Genomic DNA, 19,055 nt, shown 5'->3' on the forward strand with positions numbered 1-19,055 from the left:
TGGAATGAGGAGGATACAACCTTGTTTTTGTGTGCAGTAGAGTTTTCCTTGAGTCTCCCGTAATCGAAATATCTACGGCATGGAAGGTAGTCACCTTCACGGAGTGTAGTACCAAAGTACCAAAGATAAAGATTCCACTTCCTCACAAACGAAGAACGATATTATCAATTTTACGAACAGTTTCAATAATGCAGCCGGTGTATGTTAAGAGTACAGAAGCTATAATTGTACATGGTAACAATAAAAACCAACAATATCTACTGAAGATCCGTCAGCGCACTCGGTAGGACCGGCTTTCTTTTTATATCCACCGGGCGAGTTGGCCGTACGGTTAGGGGCGCACAGCTGTGTGCTTGCATCCGGGAGATAGTGGGTTCAAACACCACTATCGGCAGCCCTAAAGATGGTTTTCTGTGGTTTTCCATTTTCACACAGGAAAATGCTGGGGGCTGTACCTTAATTAAGGCCACGGCCGCTTCTTCCCACTCTCAGCCCTTTCCTTTCCCATCGTCGCCATAAGGCCTACGGTACGACGTAAAGCAAATTCTAAATAAAAAATAAAAAATCTTTTCACAACCCCTTCCAAGGAAAGTTGTATCCACACTACTGGCCTGAAATTATTTTGTGGGTATGCCACTATATCCACTCACCATTTAAGGTACAAGGTAAGTCCGAAGAATGGTTGGATACTCAAAATACGCCACCATAAATGATGCGGTTCTCGCTCAAAAGTGTAAGGAAACGTAATGAAAGAGATCTAGTGTTTTAAGTAGAATCCGTATCAATAGAACGTGACTTCCCATTTTAAAAATGTTTCATGCATCGACTCCGATTCAAGCCTGGGCCGTCCTGATGAGAAGATAGAACCATTAGAACTGAGTTATCATGTCCGCCAATTACAAAATAGTTACCCGCACTTTTGATGGTGCCATTTGAGGTTCCAATCAGCCCCCGGGCACTTGACAAAATATATAGGCCTACCTATCGAACTTAAGCTCGACTCCGCGATTGTCTTGCTACTGTAGAAATAAATAAAAACTTTTTCATAACTTACCGAGGATGCACATAGTGTTGGCTTCTCAGTGACAAAACGGTCCCTCTTCATAAAAAGTTACTTATATGGCACAAAATGAGGAACTAACGTGCCGCTCACAATCCTGTCACAGTCTGCCCAACGCTGCAACACAGCACATCTCTCAACCACGGTACAACCCGAGGATCCCTAGGACATTGTTGTTTCCTGGAACCGATATGCAAAAGCTGACACGATGTTGTAAGCTTGCAATTGTTTCTGGACGTGGCCCCCCCGTTATCTCGGTGGTCACGTTTCTGCCCCCTACTGAGTAATCCCTTGCTAATTGCCCCTTTCTTCATGTCTTCACATTTGTCAATACACGGTTACATTCTCAATACTGAGGCCTCTACAGGGAAATATCCCCGCGCATCACAATCCTAAGTGTCTTCCTTTCATTCAAGCAGTACAAATATGGAGATTTATGTATGGCCCTATAGAGCCCTGCTAGTAGATTCTTGTCGCTCCGTTAACTTAACATTTCGGAGTACGTTTTTAAGTTGTTCGTAACGTACGTAAAACAACGGCTGATCCTCGCTCTAGTTTCAGGAAATATTTTGGGGGGGGCCCGGCCCTACTGGGCCCTCCCCTTGGCTACGCCAGTGCACTGTGCAACCAGTAGTTGATCGGTATATTCTGCTGAACCACTAAATATTGTGTTTTTCTGAACAGGTAAAAAAATAAACATACGAGATGACAAACCAAAGCGAGTTGGTGCTATGGGAGAAAAAGAAAATAATATTTAACATTCTTCTATTTTTGACAATGTTGTTACATAAGAACAAAATAGGTCATATTTCACAGAATAGCTATTAAAGCCATTATGCAGTGGCTGAAGGTTGGTGCCAAACTGTCTGAGCCAGGCTACTCATCCAACAAAGAATCCTAAGTAATAGACATGACACTTTATAGGCTTTTGGGCTTATGCCGTGTCAAGAAAATGATGATGATGCTTGTTGTTTTAAGGGGCCTAACATCAAGGTCATCGGCCCCTGTCAAGAAAATAAGGTGAAATTCTTTATGTTTCATAGAGAACTGTGTCCTGCGTCCTCAGAAGAAATCTCGACTGTACACGAGAAAGGCTTCCTAAACAATGACTCTTTAAAATTTAGACCTTATAATAGAAGTGGAAATGGTACGTTCATTCACCACCAGATGGCTCCCAGGACGTGGCACAACACTAGCGTTCGAAGTGGAAGCTGACTGAACCATCAGAATCAGTCTAAGCGGTTCACATAACGTGCATACGTAACATATGACATTGACAGGTGTATGACATAGACAAGCCTGGAATGAAACATCTGGCAATGAGGAATGTATGAATTTGGAAAACACCGAGACGAAATAACAATTGTGAAAGGACAGGGAAGGGAATTACCTACGTAAATTCTTAATGCCTGGCAACCAGGTATTACTTAATTGATAGCCGGTGTCCCTGTTGAAATTGTTAGGATTGCTACATATTTCCACAGCTTCCCGTATAATCCTGGACCTATAGTGTCTAGTGTGGGTAAGAGCTCGAGCATCTTGGAACATGACATCATGACCCGACGACAGAGCGTGCTCGGCTATTGCCGATTTGTCTGGTTGGTTAAGACGAATATTACGTTCGTGTTCTTTGATACGGGTACCAATGGACCGGCATGTTTGGCTGATGTATACCTTAACGCAAGTACATGGAATGTCGTATACCTCAGGATGTAAAAGTGGGGACAATTTATCCTTGGTTTTACTCAGACTGTGGGCAATTTTAGTGGTGATGCCAAACACGGTTTTTATATTGTTTTTGCGGAGGACAAAGGGTAGCGTTACGAAAATGATGCAAAGTTTTGGCTGGGAAGAATTGGGAGAAAGAAGATGAGCTTCTCGACTAAGTGGTATGTTCCGAGCTGTCAGCGGAGAGATGGCGTGGGATGACATCAGTAGATGAATAAGTTTGGGTGGCATCTTTAAAAGTAGGAAAGATCACAATATGAAGATAAAGTTGGAATTCAAGAGGACACGTTTGGGCAAATATTCATTTATAGGAAGGGGAGTTAGGGACTGGAATAACTTACCAAGGGAGATGTTTAATAAATTTCCAATTTCTTTGAAATCATTTAAGAAAAGGCTAGGAAAACAATAGATATGGAATCTGCCACCTGGGTGACTGCACTAAATGCAGATCAGGATTGATTGATGGATTGATTGATTCCGTTTTATGCCTATTACATAATGTATTGGTTAAGAATGTGTGAAAACATTAATATGTTATTTCTAGCTGGAACTGCTTAGTGCTATCAAAGTTGTTGCCCTGCTTGCCTTTACCTCCCCGCTTGTCCGCCTGGTCTATGTTCCCGTCCTGGGCCCATTCGCTCTCTCACTGAGTTGTTTACCAACCTCTGCCGCCTAGCACCGAGTGACCAAGCTTCAGCTCTTGGGTATTATCATGCTAACCTAGACATCTTAGATCATCAAGTTATAAGGTAGCAAAGCATGGTTAAAACATCCATGTTATTACTCTGCTTAATTTCATAAGGAGATGCACATATATTTCTCCTGTCTTTCACATTTTTAAGACCATCTTACCGATACATTATGGCTTGTTTTTCAGACAATTTTTTGCAATTTACTTTATGTAAGAATCTTACTCGTCATAAGTTATCTATGGTGAATTTACCCAATTATCTAATTTCCTTCAGCTCTGACACTTCTTTGCATCCCCCTCTAAGTAAGGACAACCCATCATGCGACACTGGAGTCTAAACAAAATCCTTCGCTTGCCCCCCTCCACCCAATTATAATACTCCTGATTTTTTGATATGCTCTCCTCAACACTCCAACCACTCCTTTTCCTAACTTATTATATGAATTACACAATATTTCTCCTAATTTGGCATCAAATCACATGATCAATTTTCATATACTAAAAAAATGTTTGGATTAAATACCTCAAATCACCTCAACAGATCCTAAGAACTTAGTTCTTTGGGTTTTTCTGTTCACGAATTCCTAAAAATGCAACTTGCCCCGTTTCAACAAATATTGCCCCTTATCGATCCAAAAGTCATGGGACATACTATCAATTTTTGGTAAATTTATATGCACAACTGTATTGACTGGTCTCAGTTTCTTTCTGCACTTCACAATCACTTTTTCACCTATGAAATTTGACATCATTTAAGTCAACAGTTCATTTGTCCCTATTAGCAACCTGATGAATCAATATTTGATTACTTGGACTCTATCACCTTTTCTGCCGAAGTTCTTGGAATTACACAACATCCCTTAGAATTAATAAAAATTGTTTGATTTTATGCTGCACCTGCCTTCAGCCAATTGATGAACACCTTTGCCTCTCCAACTACAATTGCCCATTTATATCAGACAACTCAGTTTGATAATTTAAATAATTATAGTACATTCTTTGCTACACTATTACTCCCCCACCTATCTCCGCTCCTACAGCCTCTGCCATACCTACCAGCACCACGGGTACTATTCAACGCAAGCTATCCTCTCTTACTTGTTATAATTCCCAAGGCATTGGACATTTACCTCATGATTGCCCTATTCTGGCTTCAGGAAACTCAAGTTCCTGCCATTAGTTGACACCTCACAGCATTTTAGGGAAAAACTGCCCTCTTTATCTACTAACACTACCCACAATTCATATGTTATGACCAGGATTAGGATTTTTAAGTGCACACCTTTTTTGTTAGGGTAAATTAAAGCTGTCCGGAAAGATATCACAGTGTGAAATTTTGTTTCTAGTTGTGAAAAGAGGCATTTTTCATGCACCATTTTCCCTTTTTTTGAGACCTTTATTCCTTTTTCCCCCAACCATGCCCATAATCCCCTTTTTTCTTTTTAAGTTTAATTCCAATTTATTTTTCACGCACCTTTTCCCCTTTTTTGAGACCTTTATCCCTTTTTCCCCCAACCATGCCCATAATCCCCATTTTTCTTTTAATTCCAATTTATTCTATAAGATTTCTAATCAATTAAAATACTTAACCTTTAGTTAACGTCTCTTCAGCTTTCTGTGTACGTGTGAATAGTAAGCCTACCTCGTTCAGTAAACACCGCGCGGGAGTTGAAAGCACACCTGCAACTATGGAAAATAATTGTATGTTCGACAAAGCCTCTTTCTATCACTTTACCGCTATAATGTAGCCCGTAATAATGCAATTGACAATGAGTGATTCTATCCCACCAGAATCAGTAGCCTGCTGTTCGTGAATGTGAGTTTGTTACTGTGAGAGACGTCATCTTTTCGCACGGAGGCGGAGGCTGGTGACGCAGAGATGTCAGCAACCGCATCCGTGTAGTTCCGAGAATTGACACTGGGTTCTGCTCGAAGCTACTAGGAGTGTGGACAACAAGGGAGAGAGTGAGCACAAGAGTGAGTTGTGTGACAGTTGCACTGAGTTAGCAAGTGAACTGGTGTTAGCACTTTGTTACATAACTAAATGAGTGTACTAATAAATTTTACCATGCCAAAGGTGTCCAGCGCCCGATTTATCGCTCTGGCTCAGGAGTTCAAACAAGGTTTCCTTGACACTGATGGAACTGTTATGCAATGTACTATTTGTGATTCAAGAATTTTGTTAGATGAAAAACATCAGCGAGATCGCATCAAACAACACATTTTCAACTCTAAACTTCAAATGAATAAGACTCTTCAAGCAAACAAATCACGTCAACCTGTATTACGAAATGCGTTTCAAGTTCATCAAAAAGCTAAAATTTGAAGGAATTAAACATTGATTTGTGTGCAGCTCTTACACAAGCAGGAATTCCACTAAATAAGGTGAACCATCCAGCCTTGAAGGGATTTCTTGAAAAATACACAAAGATATCAATGCCCAATAAGAGTACTTTAAGAAAAAACTACATGGAGCCTGTTTACCAAGAAACCATACAAGGAATCAAAGAGAAAGTGTCTGACTGCAATGTGGGAATCATTGTGGATGAAACCATAGACTCAATGGAACAATATGTTTCGAACATTTTAGTTTTTCCGTTACAGGGGAGAACGTTTGGCCATGTCGTTAAAAATGTATGAGCAGCAGAAAGCCAATGCCAGTACAGTAATGCAATCAATTATGGACTTCTGCCAGAAACTTTGGCCTACTGATATCGAGTTTGAAAAACTTCTTCTTGTGGTTACGGACCAAGCTCCATACATGGTTTCAGCTGTTAACCATTTGTAACCTTTATTTCCTAAGTTGAAGCATGTGACATGCTTGGTTCATACCTTTCACAGGGTTTGTGAATTCATAAGGAATGAATAAGGCATCGCAAATCAATTCATCCCTGCCCCAAAGAAGATTCTACTGAAAGTTCCGAGTCATGTTATTGCCTACAGGGAAACCAATGGCCTGCCCCTTCCAAATTTCCTGGTCATTACTCGCTGGGGATCATGGATTGAGTGTGCTGCTTTGTTGTGTGAGAATTTTGACAAAATTAGAGAGTTTGTGCTTTTTTTGGATCCAGTCAATGCAGGTGCAATTTCCAGGGCACATCAACTTCTGTTTTACTGGAGAAAATACATAATTTGCAGACAGAACTATATTGTGCCCATAGTTACAAGTACCTGACTGCAGTTATTAAACAATTAGAAGAACAAGGTCTGGAAACAAATAGAGGGAACAATTAGATGGCTTTGCCAAAGACAAACTTGAGTCTAGTCTTCAGAAGAATCCAGACATTGAGGAATTTGCCACATCTGTAGAGTTTTCATTCCGAGTGAATACAAGATTTGCCCCACTGTTTTCTGTGGATGTTGAAAGAAGCTTTAGCATCTACAAAGACATTCTATCTCTGAATAGAAACAGACTTACTTTTTAAAATGTAGAGATGCTTAATGTCTTGAAGTACAACAGCTTCATGATTTTTCCTTCTTTTGATGAGTGATAATTTGATGTACTTGTTTGTAATTCAATAAACTAGAATAGAGGAAAGAGAAATCGTTGAATTAGTTGAATAAACCAGCAACTTTTTGGCCCTTTTCTACCTTACTTGAGCACTTTTTCCCTTCCTTTTTTCATCTGAAATTTGCACCTAAAAATCCTAACCCTGGTTATGGCACAAATTTCTAATATTTCATCCATAGCTCTTTTGGATTTTGGAACTTCTGTATCTCTTATGTTTTAGTTTTCTCCAGAAATTTTAAAAATTATATCCCCAATATTTTTTGTTACCATCTTTATTTAATGTAATTGCATTTCCCAGCATCGCTTCAATATTTGTAGAAAGGTTGAATTACCCATTAAAATTAACAAATTTTCCTGGCCCTATTGCTTCAAGATAGCTAAAGACTTCGCTATTCCTCTCATACTGGGCCACGATTTCTTTCAGCATACTAACCTGATCTATAGTTCAGTCACTTCATCTATCCTTTGGTTAATAGTCCACCAATTCATCCTTCTGTATACCCCATGCAAGATCACCAAATTCAATACTTTGGTATATGCTGCCATCAATCAAGATGAACAACTTCTTTCTTTAACATTTTTTTCTGGCATAATGACTTTTATGTTGGAAACTGCTAAGGATTATCAAGCCCATATTCTTGTTGATGCTCCTTCTGTATGCTCTGCCCACATAACTGAAGTACTCTGCGAGTGTGTTTTCTTAATGCGCATATATCTAAAAAGCTTCTCAATCATACCATTGTTGCTCTCTCTTATAATTATACCTCACCAGCCATTTTCGTTAATAAGCCCAACGGTTCCCCTCGTCTTATTACCGTAACTTGAATTCTAAAATTCTTTATGATTCATATCCCATACCCCAAGTTTAAACTGCATTTCACTATTTTCACAGTGCTAAATTCTTTTCTACTCTCGACTTAAATTCAGTCCACTATCAGATTCCTTTAGATGCTGAAAGCAGCAAACTGACTGCGTTCATCACCCCAAGTGGTTTTTATCAGTTTACCAAGGTACCTTTTGTACTTCATCCGGGGTCCCAAATTATGCAACATTTGGCTTATTCTATTTTTTCTGATATCAAGTATAAATACATTTTTCCTTACATTGACGACTTGTTAATCTATAGTTCAGATTCCGACTCTCACCTTCCGCATTTAGAAGAAGTATTTTCTCTACCCATTTAAGCTGGTCTTAGTATTAAGCCATCCAATATTTCCCTTGCGCAAACTTCTATAAAATCTTTGGGACACATCATTTCTGAAAACGGCATTTCTGTGGATCCCAATTGAATTTTAGCAATTGTTCAACTCCCTCCCACTAATAATCTCAAACAACTCTGTTCCTTTCTCGACATGGTTTCATTTTACAGAAGAGTGGTGGAGAGATAGGTAGCGATAGAGGTCCTTGATTCACAACCCGACCCAGGAAGCTGGAAACGGGAAGTGAAGAGGATGATGATGATGATGACTACCAGCGGATTTTAAATACGGTATTGTTAAGCGAAAGAAGTAACATTTTTATTGCATTGGCAATAACGTCACTGAAAATGTAGTGAAATTTAGAGTGGTGGTATATCTGTTACTGGGTGTTTCATTTATTTAGTACTATTTCTCTAAAATTATATTGCAAGAGTCCAATATTAGACTATTGTTAGGCTATAATGTGGAAATTCCAACCATGAAAAGAATTAGGATTGAAATCTACACATATGAAGAACGATTAAAAGTTATGGAGTATGTAACAAAACACACTAAATTATTGTAGAAAATAAAAAGAATGATAATATTACATGGATGCAAAATGTATGATTCAAGTTATGTACTGTGTTTTTTTGGTTTCTTTCTCTAATAGCAATTAAGAGGATGCGTGTAATGGCAAAAGTAAATTTATCCTCTTAACGCCAGAAATTTAGTTAAGATATCACTAGCAGGCAGCATGTATGCAGTGGATCATTAATTTGATTATTAATTATTCAATTTACTATTGCAAATTTCATAAGCAGGGTCTCTTTTCCCCAAGACAATGTTAAAGAAGTAACTGACCAGCACCTCACTTTAGAGTAAGTTCTTAATAGTAAGTTGTTATGAAGTCAAAGAAATGTGATCTTCTTAACATCCCCATGAACAAAGACATATAGCCTCAATCCATATTAGCGCCACCTAGAGGTTTAGAACCGAACTCAGGCTTTTGGCATGCACTCAAGGGATAGGAGGAGGTAGAAGACAGAGATCTGTGCTCAGATAGTACGCACTTGAACTGCAGTGGTACGGGTTATGAGGGTTGTTTAGAAGAGTTATAGGGAGGAACATTCAGGGAAACTGTGTGGACTAGGGAGTGGTGATAAGAGTACATGGACGTAGAAGTCAAGTAAGGATGACATTAAAAAGTTAGTGCCAAACTGTAGAAGTGATGTAACAAAAAGAACAGAATTAATTAGTCTAATAGATATATACTGTACTGGTTATCTACAGATTCATGAGTGCCACTTGCAAAAGGTTCAAACCTGTTCTTTGAAACAGAAAGTGACAATCATCCTTTATCCACTTTCCGAAGCCCGCGTATTTTACCGGCACCGATTCCCATCATTTACAGTTTTTAGGCCTAAATGTTTCACTTTGCACAGGTTCATAATTCAAATCCAACTTGAGCTCTAGTCCACAGTTCAAATACTTACTCTCCATCACATTAATCTTATCTTTAAGTATGTCATTTTCAGCTTTAAGATCCTCAATGTCATTTTGCAGAATATTTATAATTTCCAAGGCATTTTCATACTCTCTATATTTAAATTTAGAGCCGCCATCACTGATAACAACATTCGCAACGCACTGTTCATAAAACCAGTCTTCATTTGCATTCATTTTTTCCCCCCGGGCCCCTTTCCACACTTAAAATGCCACCAACGATCGCACAAATCATACAGGATGGTGTTTTTAACTGTTTTACGGCATTTACCACCCTTAGCATCAAGTTTTACACTTACTTTCTTGGGAGTAGACATACCCGTGTTCAACTGTCTCCATCACTACAGTCCTCTTCAAGCCACTCTTGCACAACTTTAGTACAGCTTTCACTTGTAACACAAGTCCTGGAAGTATCCATAGCAGTATTATTTGTGACACTAGTTCCTGCAGGACTGTTCATAACATAAACCTCCTTCATGAAGTGTTATCACTGAGACTGTTCACTTCACACTCACTGATAAATAAAACAGCAAGATCCGGTTTCAAATGCCGCTTGCTTGCGATGTTAGGGTGGGCACACAATTAGATGACAGGTCTACAGCAACAGCAGAAAGGTCCTTCCCAACTTCAAAAGGAATGAACGAACATACTCAAGGAACAGATTGAGGGAAAAGAGACTTTCAAACCTGGCACTGTTTTCCACTGAAAATTGAAATGGCATATGGCTTTTAGTGCCGGGAGTGTCCAGAGGACAAGTTCGGCTCGCCAGATGCAGGTTTTTTGATTTGATGCCGGTAGGTGACTTGCACGTCATGATGAGGATGAAATGATGATGAAGATGACACATACACCCAGCCCCCGTGCCAGCGAAATGAACCATTTATGGTTAAAATTCCCAACCCTACCGGGAATCGAACCTGGGACCCCTGTGACCAAAGACCAGCATGCTAACCATTTAGCCATGGAGCCAGATACTGCGGAAGGTGTTCACCAGAAATATTAAGTTTTCGAAAGAACTGTGGACTGCTTTGCTATGTAGGAGAGAAGAATGGAGTTCACACTGAAATGAATATGCCAGCATTGTCAACATGGTCCAGCACAACAGTTTCTAAATGTCACTCCATCATAAATCAGCATGAAATTGTTAATCTGGTTATTTACTGCTCACTAACTTCAATGGTCAAAATGGTTGGCAGGATGGCAAAATATTATCTCACAGGAATACTTCCATGTTCCAGCAAAATAAGAAAGAAACACAGTTCTAGCAATTTATTGCTCTTACATGTTGGGTAGTGTTTGAGACCATTATTTCCTGGCATATATCTTACCTCAGCATAATTATCACATTGTATCTTCCCAGTCCTAACATCGGCACATAAGGTTTCATGGGATAATCGTTTTATCACATGATCATTTAATCATGTATGGTACCTTAACGTAGTATGTATAAGGATGATGTTTTCTAAGCAAATGAAGTTATGTTGCCAGTTACTATGGTGATGACCGAGCTCGATAGCTGCAGTCGCTTAAGTGCGGCCAGTATCCAGTAATCCGGAGATAGAGGGTTCGAGCCCCACTGTCGGCAGCCCTGAAAATGGTTTTCCGTGGTTTCCCATTTTCACACCAGGCAAATGCCGGGGCTGTGCCTTAATTAAGGCCATGGCTGCTTCCTTCCACTTCCTAGGCCTTTCCTATCCTATCGTCGCCGTAAGACCTATCTGTGTCGGTGCAACGTAAAACAAATAGAAAAAAACAACTATGGTGATGTTTTTAAGTATCCAATAACACAAGTCGCTGGGAAAGGTCGGTGTGAGCAGTCAGCGATCAACTATACAAAGGCTGAATTATGACCCTGGTAAGAGAAAAGTAAACCACTGGAGATTCATAGAATGACAAGCCGGTCCTCCACCCTGCTACAATTTTCAGTTGTTTCTTTACCAGCGGTGGTAAACAGTATCTGTTCTACCAGTGCAATGTGATATTTTAGGGTTTATTGACATGCTTTCATACTATGGGAAGGTAAAAGATTTACACAGCTTGATTCAAAGTGATAGAGATACCATGCACTGAACAACATGGAAATAGAGCTGCGGAGTGCGAGTTTTCAGTTAGCGAGAAGTTAGTTCGAGAATGGTGGAAACTGAAACACAATTTTAAAAGTTCATATCAGAACAGGCGTGGTTCCTGTCATGGAATCAACAACACACACTGGACTCTGCAACAAGAGATGCTTTCCTTAACTTGATCCACATTCAAAACAACTCCAGTGCATCTTCTCATGTACTCCAATGAAAGATATCAAGATGTTCCTAGTGGATATTTAATCATGTTGTTTCACTTTTGTGCCGTGGGAAGTCTTCCTCGGCCCCTTGTATTTTATTCAGCCTGGCCAGGCTCTAATGTTATGTGTAACTTTATAACTGTTTTCTTGTGTATATATATATATATATATATATGTTTATGTATTCATTTCCAACCTTCCTTCCTTCCCTTAATACAGTGTCATTCTTTGATTATTAAGTATGGCTCCAGAGGAAGTGGATTTCTCCCACTCTGGAGCATTTCCCCTCTTCTTGTGCCTCCATGTCTTTGGGCCACTTCCCCTGCCCCTCTCGGGGGATCCAATCGTTGTTGACTCGCTCGGCACCTCACCTCACCCCTTAGGCAAGGTCACGGTTGACCGAACTGAGAGAGAACATTCTGCTTCTCGTGCTTGAAGGCGACACACTACAGGCTGGTGCCGTGTGGAGGTCGAACTAGGTTTCACTGACATGGAGGTAGGAGTTGAAATTTCTATAGTTCCCCGATGTCTTACCAAGTAAGAAAGGGTACGAGGTGGTTGGACTTTCTTAATGAAAATCAAGGTGTTAGGTTTACACAAAACTCATTTTAACTATCCTCTGTAAAAGTATAGTTGGTGTGTTTATGTAGAGCTAATGCTTGTTATTTCTTGTACAGCGTTTTGCTTCTGCTGTGGCAGTTGTTTGATGAGGCATGCCGTACCCCTTGCATGGGGATGTTTAAATTGTAAAGTTCCTGATTATGAATTGTAAAGCCACAGGGAATATTATTTGAGGTTCCTTATGATGAAGTGGCAAGGTTTTGCGCACCTTCGTGTAATGCCAAGTAAAGTGTGTATTAAGTCACATCGCTTGGAAACCAGAAGAGTTTCTCCGCAGTTCTAAGAGCTGGTTAGATGTTGTTATCGTAATCTTGTCCTTACCTAAAGTGTAATAGTAAATTAGATTGTTAGCTACGTTATGTTCTAGAATTACCTGTTGGTAATTGGTAATTATATCAAGTGGGATACCCTCCTCCTTAAGCTTGTATTAACTGTATTTTTAAATTATCTGGGCTGGTTCCCTAGCTTACCTTGTGTGACATTTGTAAATTGTATATTATACGAGTGTGTTCTTATTATATATTGGATAAAGATTCTGACAGAGTTTATGATTAAGGTGCGAAGCAAATGTTGTCATCAAAACAAGGCAAATTTAAATCAGTTATATAATAAAGTTTTGGCACTATGATTCAAGTGCTTATCTGTCCAGCCCCATAGGCCCACCACTTCCTTCTCTTCCGCTACGCTCGCCATATGTTGGCACAACTTTAATCAAATACAAACTAGTCAAATATCATACTTCATGTTGTTATGACATAACTCTTCAATTGTATGAGTCCGTGTTCACTATTTTGGACCACAAGCCGAGATTGTGATAACTTTATTTCATGTTTCTAGAAATTAACTTTGACAGGTAAAATGCTTCTTGCACTGGCAATTTAGGTAAATGCAAATTTTGCATATAATCTATGCATATCCCTAGTGTATCCTCATTTCTTTTTGACACATTTGATATGTGTTGAAGTTGACTGTAGAATTTTTTAGATCTCCTAAGGTGCACATTTTTTCACGAACAATAGCTCTTTTCACATTGTCAGCTAAATTTCCATCTTTTAACCTAACAGAGAAAGATTCACAAGTGGGAGAAGCTTCTACTTGAGGCTTACCAAAATGCAGAGAAAAGTTTTCATTGAATGTTTTTAAGTAGAAATTGTACTGTACATTTGAAAATTCAGGGTATTTTACCTTGAACATCTCATGCATGATTTTAAGATTTAATTATTCGTTTAAGTACTTGTACTCTTTGGAACTGTAATGTGGTTCTTTAACAGGAAAAGATAAGATGTGGGACCTTATGGCTTCCACAACCTTCCCTAGAATTGCATGTGAGGCTCTCCCTAAACCTCTTTTATCAATAGGAGATTGTCCTTCATACAATAGATTACAGAGACGGCGAACCCGGCCATCACTTATCCCACATGTAATACACAAAATGCTTTCTTACAAACATGTGCCTTCCATACCTGGTTGTTATCCTATAAATGAAAGAGTTCTTTCTTACAACTGTAGGGTTTTCTTGACAAGGTCTTCTGTTTTGTATTGCAACAGGGCTGATGACGGACTGTAAATAAGCATCTTGTTTATTTTGTGGAAAACTGTGTAATTCTCATGTGAATTTACCCCTGATGTCACTAAGCTTGCCAGTACAATCTTTTCTGCACCTAGTATTAAGAACAAATTACATCATAGGTTATATTGGACATGAAAGAAGCCTTCTCTCACTAATTTCAGCATTACGAATTAGAACAGTTGGAGAAGTTATTTTCAATTAAATTATGATCATTAGTAAGCAAATATTAGGTTAAATATCAAACTTACCTGCAAGGTACATTAGTATTTCGTGTATGCACTTCTTTGTTATTGTAGCCTACATATGGAATTGTTTCACTCTTGCTTTTTGTATTTTGTTACACTTACATAAATGCGTATTTCTAATTCCTTTTTTCTTTTTGACACTAACATCATTATCGTCTGATGAAGACATGCTTGCACAACAATCGGAAATGCTTCTATAACAAACGCAAAAGAATGTGCTTTCTGCGTTTAGTGAAGTACGTGATACCAACAGCTGATGCTGACAGCACACTCTAGCGGTAAAACTCTGTTATGTTGAGAAACCCCAGAAGTTACAGAGTTTTACAACCCAAAAATTACTGGTGATCCCTTCACGGCCATTGTATACAGCAGACTTATGGGGTTTCTACACAAAATGATGTATCTACCCTTCAACATTAATTTTGTCATATAAAATGAAAATTGTCAAAAAATGTGACTTAGTGGGTTTTAAAACTAACTGATTCATGTTGTCAAGTAGCAATTCAGATATAGTATTAGCACTCATTCATTGCTGGCAGTCATTCCATCATCCATATGCATCACCCTTAAGAAGTGCCTGTAATATTCTTACCTCATCACCAGGATCATAGTACTGCTCTAAGTATGGGTGGGCCAGAGCATCCTCAACTCCAATCCTGTTGTGTGGGTTGAAGGTCAGCATTTTGTCAAGCAAATCTAGAGCCTTAGAGTCTGCAGCAGGGAAAAGTTTAACCCAGGGAACCTTGGGTTTGTAAGGAAGAGATTGCAGGTAACTTCGTGCCTTCTCATTGATAATACATTCCAAGTCTTCAGGAGTTGGCGAGCCCAAGACTCCCAGAATGTGGTTCAGCTGGTCAAGGTAATGCTTGCCAGGGAAAATGGGGCGGTTGGACAACATCTCAGCCAAAATGCAACCAACTGACCATATGTCGATTGATTTGGTGTAGCCCTGAAATTATAAAATTTGGAATCATTGCTTTGCATCATTAATGCTATATTCCTTATGCTATGTAATTCCAGAAGGGAGACATGCAGACTTACAGAGCACATTTACTGCTTCAATCCCAGGTTTGGTGCAGATAACAAGCAATATCTCATGATTTGAATAAAACCATTATCCGAGTATATTTAAACGTAAAAGACCTCTACAAAAATCAACATAAAAATATTATGCTGATGGCATTGCTTCAAAATCTTAGCCAAGAGCCTGGGGTTCTTAGTGTGTATGTGAAGTCAGTCTGATGACCATGTGTTGTGGTGTCTGTACTGGTGTATGTGTTTTAAACCTCGGAGCAGGAGCGTGGGGGACATGTGTCACCCACATAGATTTTTCTTTATTTTGTTGCTAGTTCACACACTACAGGCTAGTATGTCTTTCAGTACATTTCTAGAATGTTCTCACCAATAATATCTGTCCGACTCGTTGGCTGAACGGTCAGCGTACTGGCCTTCGGTTCAGAGGATCCCAGGTTCGATTCCCGGCTGGGTCGGGGATTTTAACCTTAATTGGTTAATTCCACTGGCACGGGGGCTGGGTGTATGTGTTGTCTTCATCATCATTTCATCCTCATCACGACATGCAGGTCGCCTACGGGAGTCAAATAGAAAGGCCTGCACCTGGCGAGCCGAACCCGTCCTGGGATATCCAGGCACTGAAAGCCATACGACATTTCATTATACTACTGATTGCTGCATTCGTACCAGAACCAGAAGACGAACAATGTTGGGTGTCGGGTGTCCCCCATGCGCCTATTTGTGTTGCAATATTTCTTTTAATCACAATAAGTTTTATTCTTATTTCACTGGATATCTGTGATAAGTTTAAGGGAATGCCTACATATCCACTCTATTTCGTAACCATAAGCTCGCATGTTGTTGCTACGGCATCAGCAATATATTACAGCCTATCATGTCAACACCTATGAAGACAAGAATTCTGAGTACTGTGGATTCCTTGGCCATAAGAATATGGTTAAATGAATCATTTCGTAGGGAGGAGGAAATTCCTTTTGAAGATGTAGAAAGCAGAAGTGGAGATCAGGAGCAAATGCTGGTCATGAAAGTCAGGCTTGCTCTTCCATTCGTGAAAGTTGGTGGGGTTGGACATGCATAGTTCTGAATTAATAAAATTTATAAACCCAATAATCGCTAAATCACATGAACATTTTAATCATCGGTTACATGAACATGCATTCAAACTGGTTACATCACACCTTCAAAAATAGCCAAAAGAATAACAATCAGACACATTTTATAATTATTAACAAATCATGACAAGCCAGTGATTATATAATTTAAACAAGTAAACGTCAAACTTTGTACACAGAAAAATTGCAACTATTTATTACATCTTCCTACTTGAAAACAAACTCTACACTGCGGCTTCTCTTTACAAAACCATCAATAACTTCATCATAGAAAGAGGACTGTAATCTAATTTTTGCAAGCAATCCTTTTTCAATCAACAACAGAGCTAATGATAATAGCCTCTCCTGACCTTGAGTCGATCTGCAATATATATTAATGCGTCTCAGTATTGAAAAAGAACGTTCTGCAGAGGATGTAGTAGCAGGAATTGTTGCTACAAGTTTGATGAGCTTGAAAATTTCTGCCATACCCATGTGCAATTTATTAGTATGCATAAACTGCATTAAGTCTGAAACACTTTTCTCTTTAAAATCAGAAGATGAATACATTACACTTAATTCGGTTTTTAGGCGAACAATGTCGAAAAATGACCCATAGGTTTTTTTCTAGGGCAGTAACATCACTGTCTGGAAACCTATTTCTGTGCTTCTCAAACAAATCACAATCCAACAGCGACAAGAACACAAATGTGTTTATGCATTTAAAACGCTCCCCTATTTGGACAAGTACATTGTCAATAATTTCATTGAATAGACATTTGTATTTTGATTTTTCTGGTTCATCTCTAATTCTTCGATTTTTAGAGCACGGCTGTCCTCTATAAACATCAATTTTAGTATCAACATGTCCATACAAACTATCAAAATCTTCATCTCTCATAGACTGGATATTTAAAAAGAGCTCTTCAACCTTCTTGCTACAGTACCGAATATCCAGACTTTCTGTTTGTAAAATATTGAACACAATGAAAAAATCTTGGAGAACACTGCCAGCAGAAATCTAGTGTTGAACTTAAGTAAGAAGAACAAAAATCCTTGTGCTTTCAATGTAGTGTCTGCATCCCAGTCGTCTGAAGTATCCTGTACATGTTGAAAGAATTTCACCAGCGTATCATATTCCTTCACAGTATTAATAAGACGTGAAGCAAAATTCCATCTCGTTGGTGCTACTGATGGCAACTTCTTCTGAACAAAATCTCGAAGAGCAGCTGTTCTCTTTGTAGACTTTGAAAAAAAAAAAGCAGCAAGTCCTGACATTGTTTGGAAGAAAAGTGTACATTCTTTGATTTTTGAAGCAGACTGCTGTAGTGTTAAATTCAATAGGTGGCTATAACAATGCACAATTCCTGACATTGTTTGGAAGAAAATTGTACATACTTTGATTTTTGAAGCAGACTGCTGTAGTGTTAAATTCAATAGGTGGCTATAACAATGCACAAATGTCGCATATGGATACTGGTCTTGAAGTAGTTTATTAAGCTGATTCACATGACCGGCTAAGACAGCAGCACCATCGTATGTTTGAACCACAATCTTTTCCTCACAACTGAACTCTTAAAATTGCGAACATGATTCAAGAGGGCTCCAGCAGTGCGATCTTTACTAACGTCAGCAAAACCAAGAAACCCTTCTCGAATTTCACCACTTTCATCTACAAAACAGAGTAAACTAGAGGGTTGTGACGTATTAATGATATCAAACGTTTCGTTCAACATTATTGCCACAAAAGTTGCTTGTTTAAGCTCCTCCTTTATTCTTCTCAAAATTACTGAACTTATTTCTGTTGTTGAATCATTTTGGATTGCAGACGACTTCCCTCTAAAAGTGGTGGAGTCTTTCAGATGAGCTGCCAGAAGAGGATCATATTCACTTATAATTTGTAGAAGTTCGATGTAATTCCCTCTGTTTACGGAAGTTGCAGACTCGCCATGTCCGCGAAATGGTAGTTCCTGTTTTACTAAAAAACACACTGCATCGATCAGTCGTTTAAGTATGTCACGATTTTTCTTAACCTTTGCATTATGAAGTTGGTCACTGATGCGTTTCTTTTCATCCAGCTGGTGGTCGATCTTTGTACGCCCAAGGCTATTTAACTGCAAGAAACACTTCATATGGTTTGCAGATTTCTTGTGTCTTGTAATGGACAGTATCAAGGTGTTCAAATTGTCAAAGCCACTTTTACACCATACACCGTTATCAGCAGAAAATAGTAAACACGGCCAGCGAAACAGTCTATTCAGTTTCTTGGACCCTGTCAACCAGTGCGTATTATTATATTGAGATACAGAGAACGAACGTACATATTCTCTATTTGTTTCCCTGTGCTGTGTCTTTAAATTTGGCAGCGCCGGACAGGGCCTGCCATTCTTAATAATGTCTGGATAATCCTCCGAGAAAATGGATTTGATAACAAGCTGTCAATAATGCACGGTTTGGAACCCATTGCAGCACGTCAAATCATTCAGAATAGATGATCAGGAACTTACAGTACACTAGTCACTGACAACACACTAGATC

At 39.1% G+C, this 19,055-nt stretch overlaps 1 protein-coding gene across 2 annotated transcripts in view; it reads right to left on the minus strand.

Annotated features, from left to right (window-relative positions):
• LOC136864524 (mitogen-activated protein kinase 1) overlaps window positions 1–19,055 on the minus strand; it is a 244,055-nt gene that overhangs the window by 40,777 nt on the left and 184,223 nt on the right. For both annotated transcript variants that reach the window (XR_010859326.2, XM_067141611.2), the window contains exon 6: window positions 14,984–15,340. Coding sequence is in view for 1 of the 2 variants with exons in the window: in XM_067141611.2 (XP_066997712.1) it covers window positions 14,984–15,340 (357 nt within the window). In the remaining variant the exon portion in view is untranslated. The remainder of the gene's footprint in view (window positions 1–14,983; window positions 15,341–19,055) is intronic.

This window comes from Anabrus simplex, chromosome 2 (genome assembly GCF_040414725.1).
Source record: "Anabrus simplex isolate iqAnaSimp1 chromosome 2, ASM4041472v1, whole genome shotgun sequence".
NCBI classification, from domain to species: Eukaryota; Metazoa; Arthropoda; class Insecta; order Orthoptera; family Tettigoniidae; genus Anabrus; species Anabrus simplex.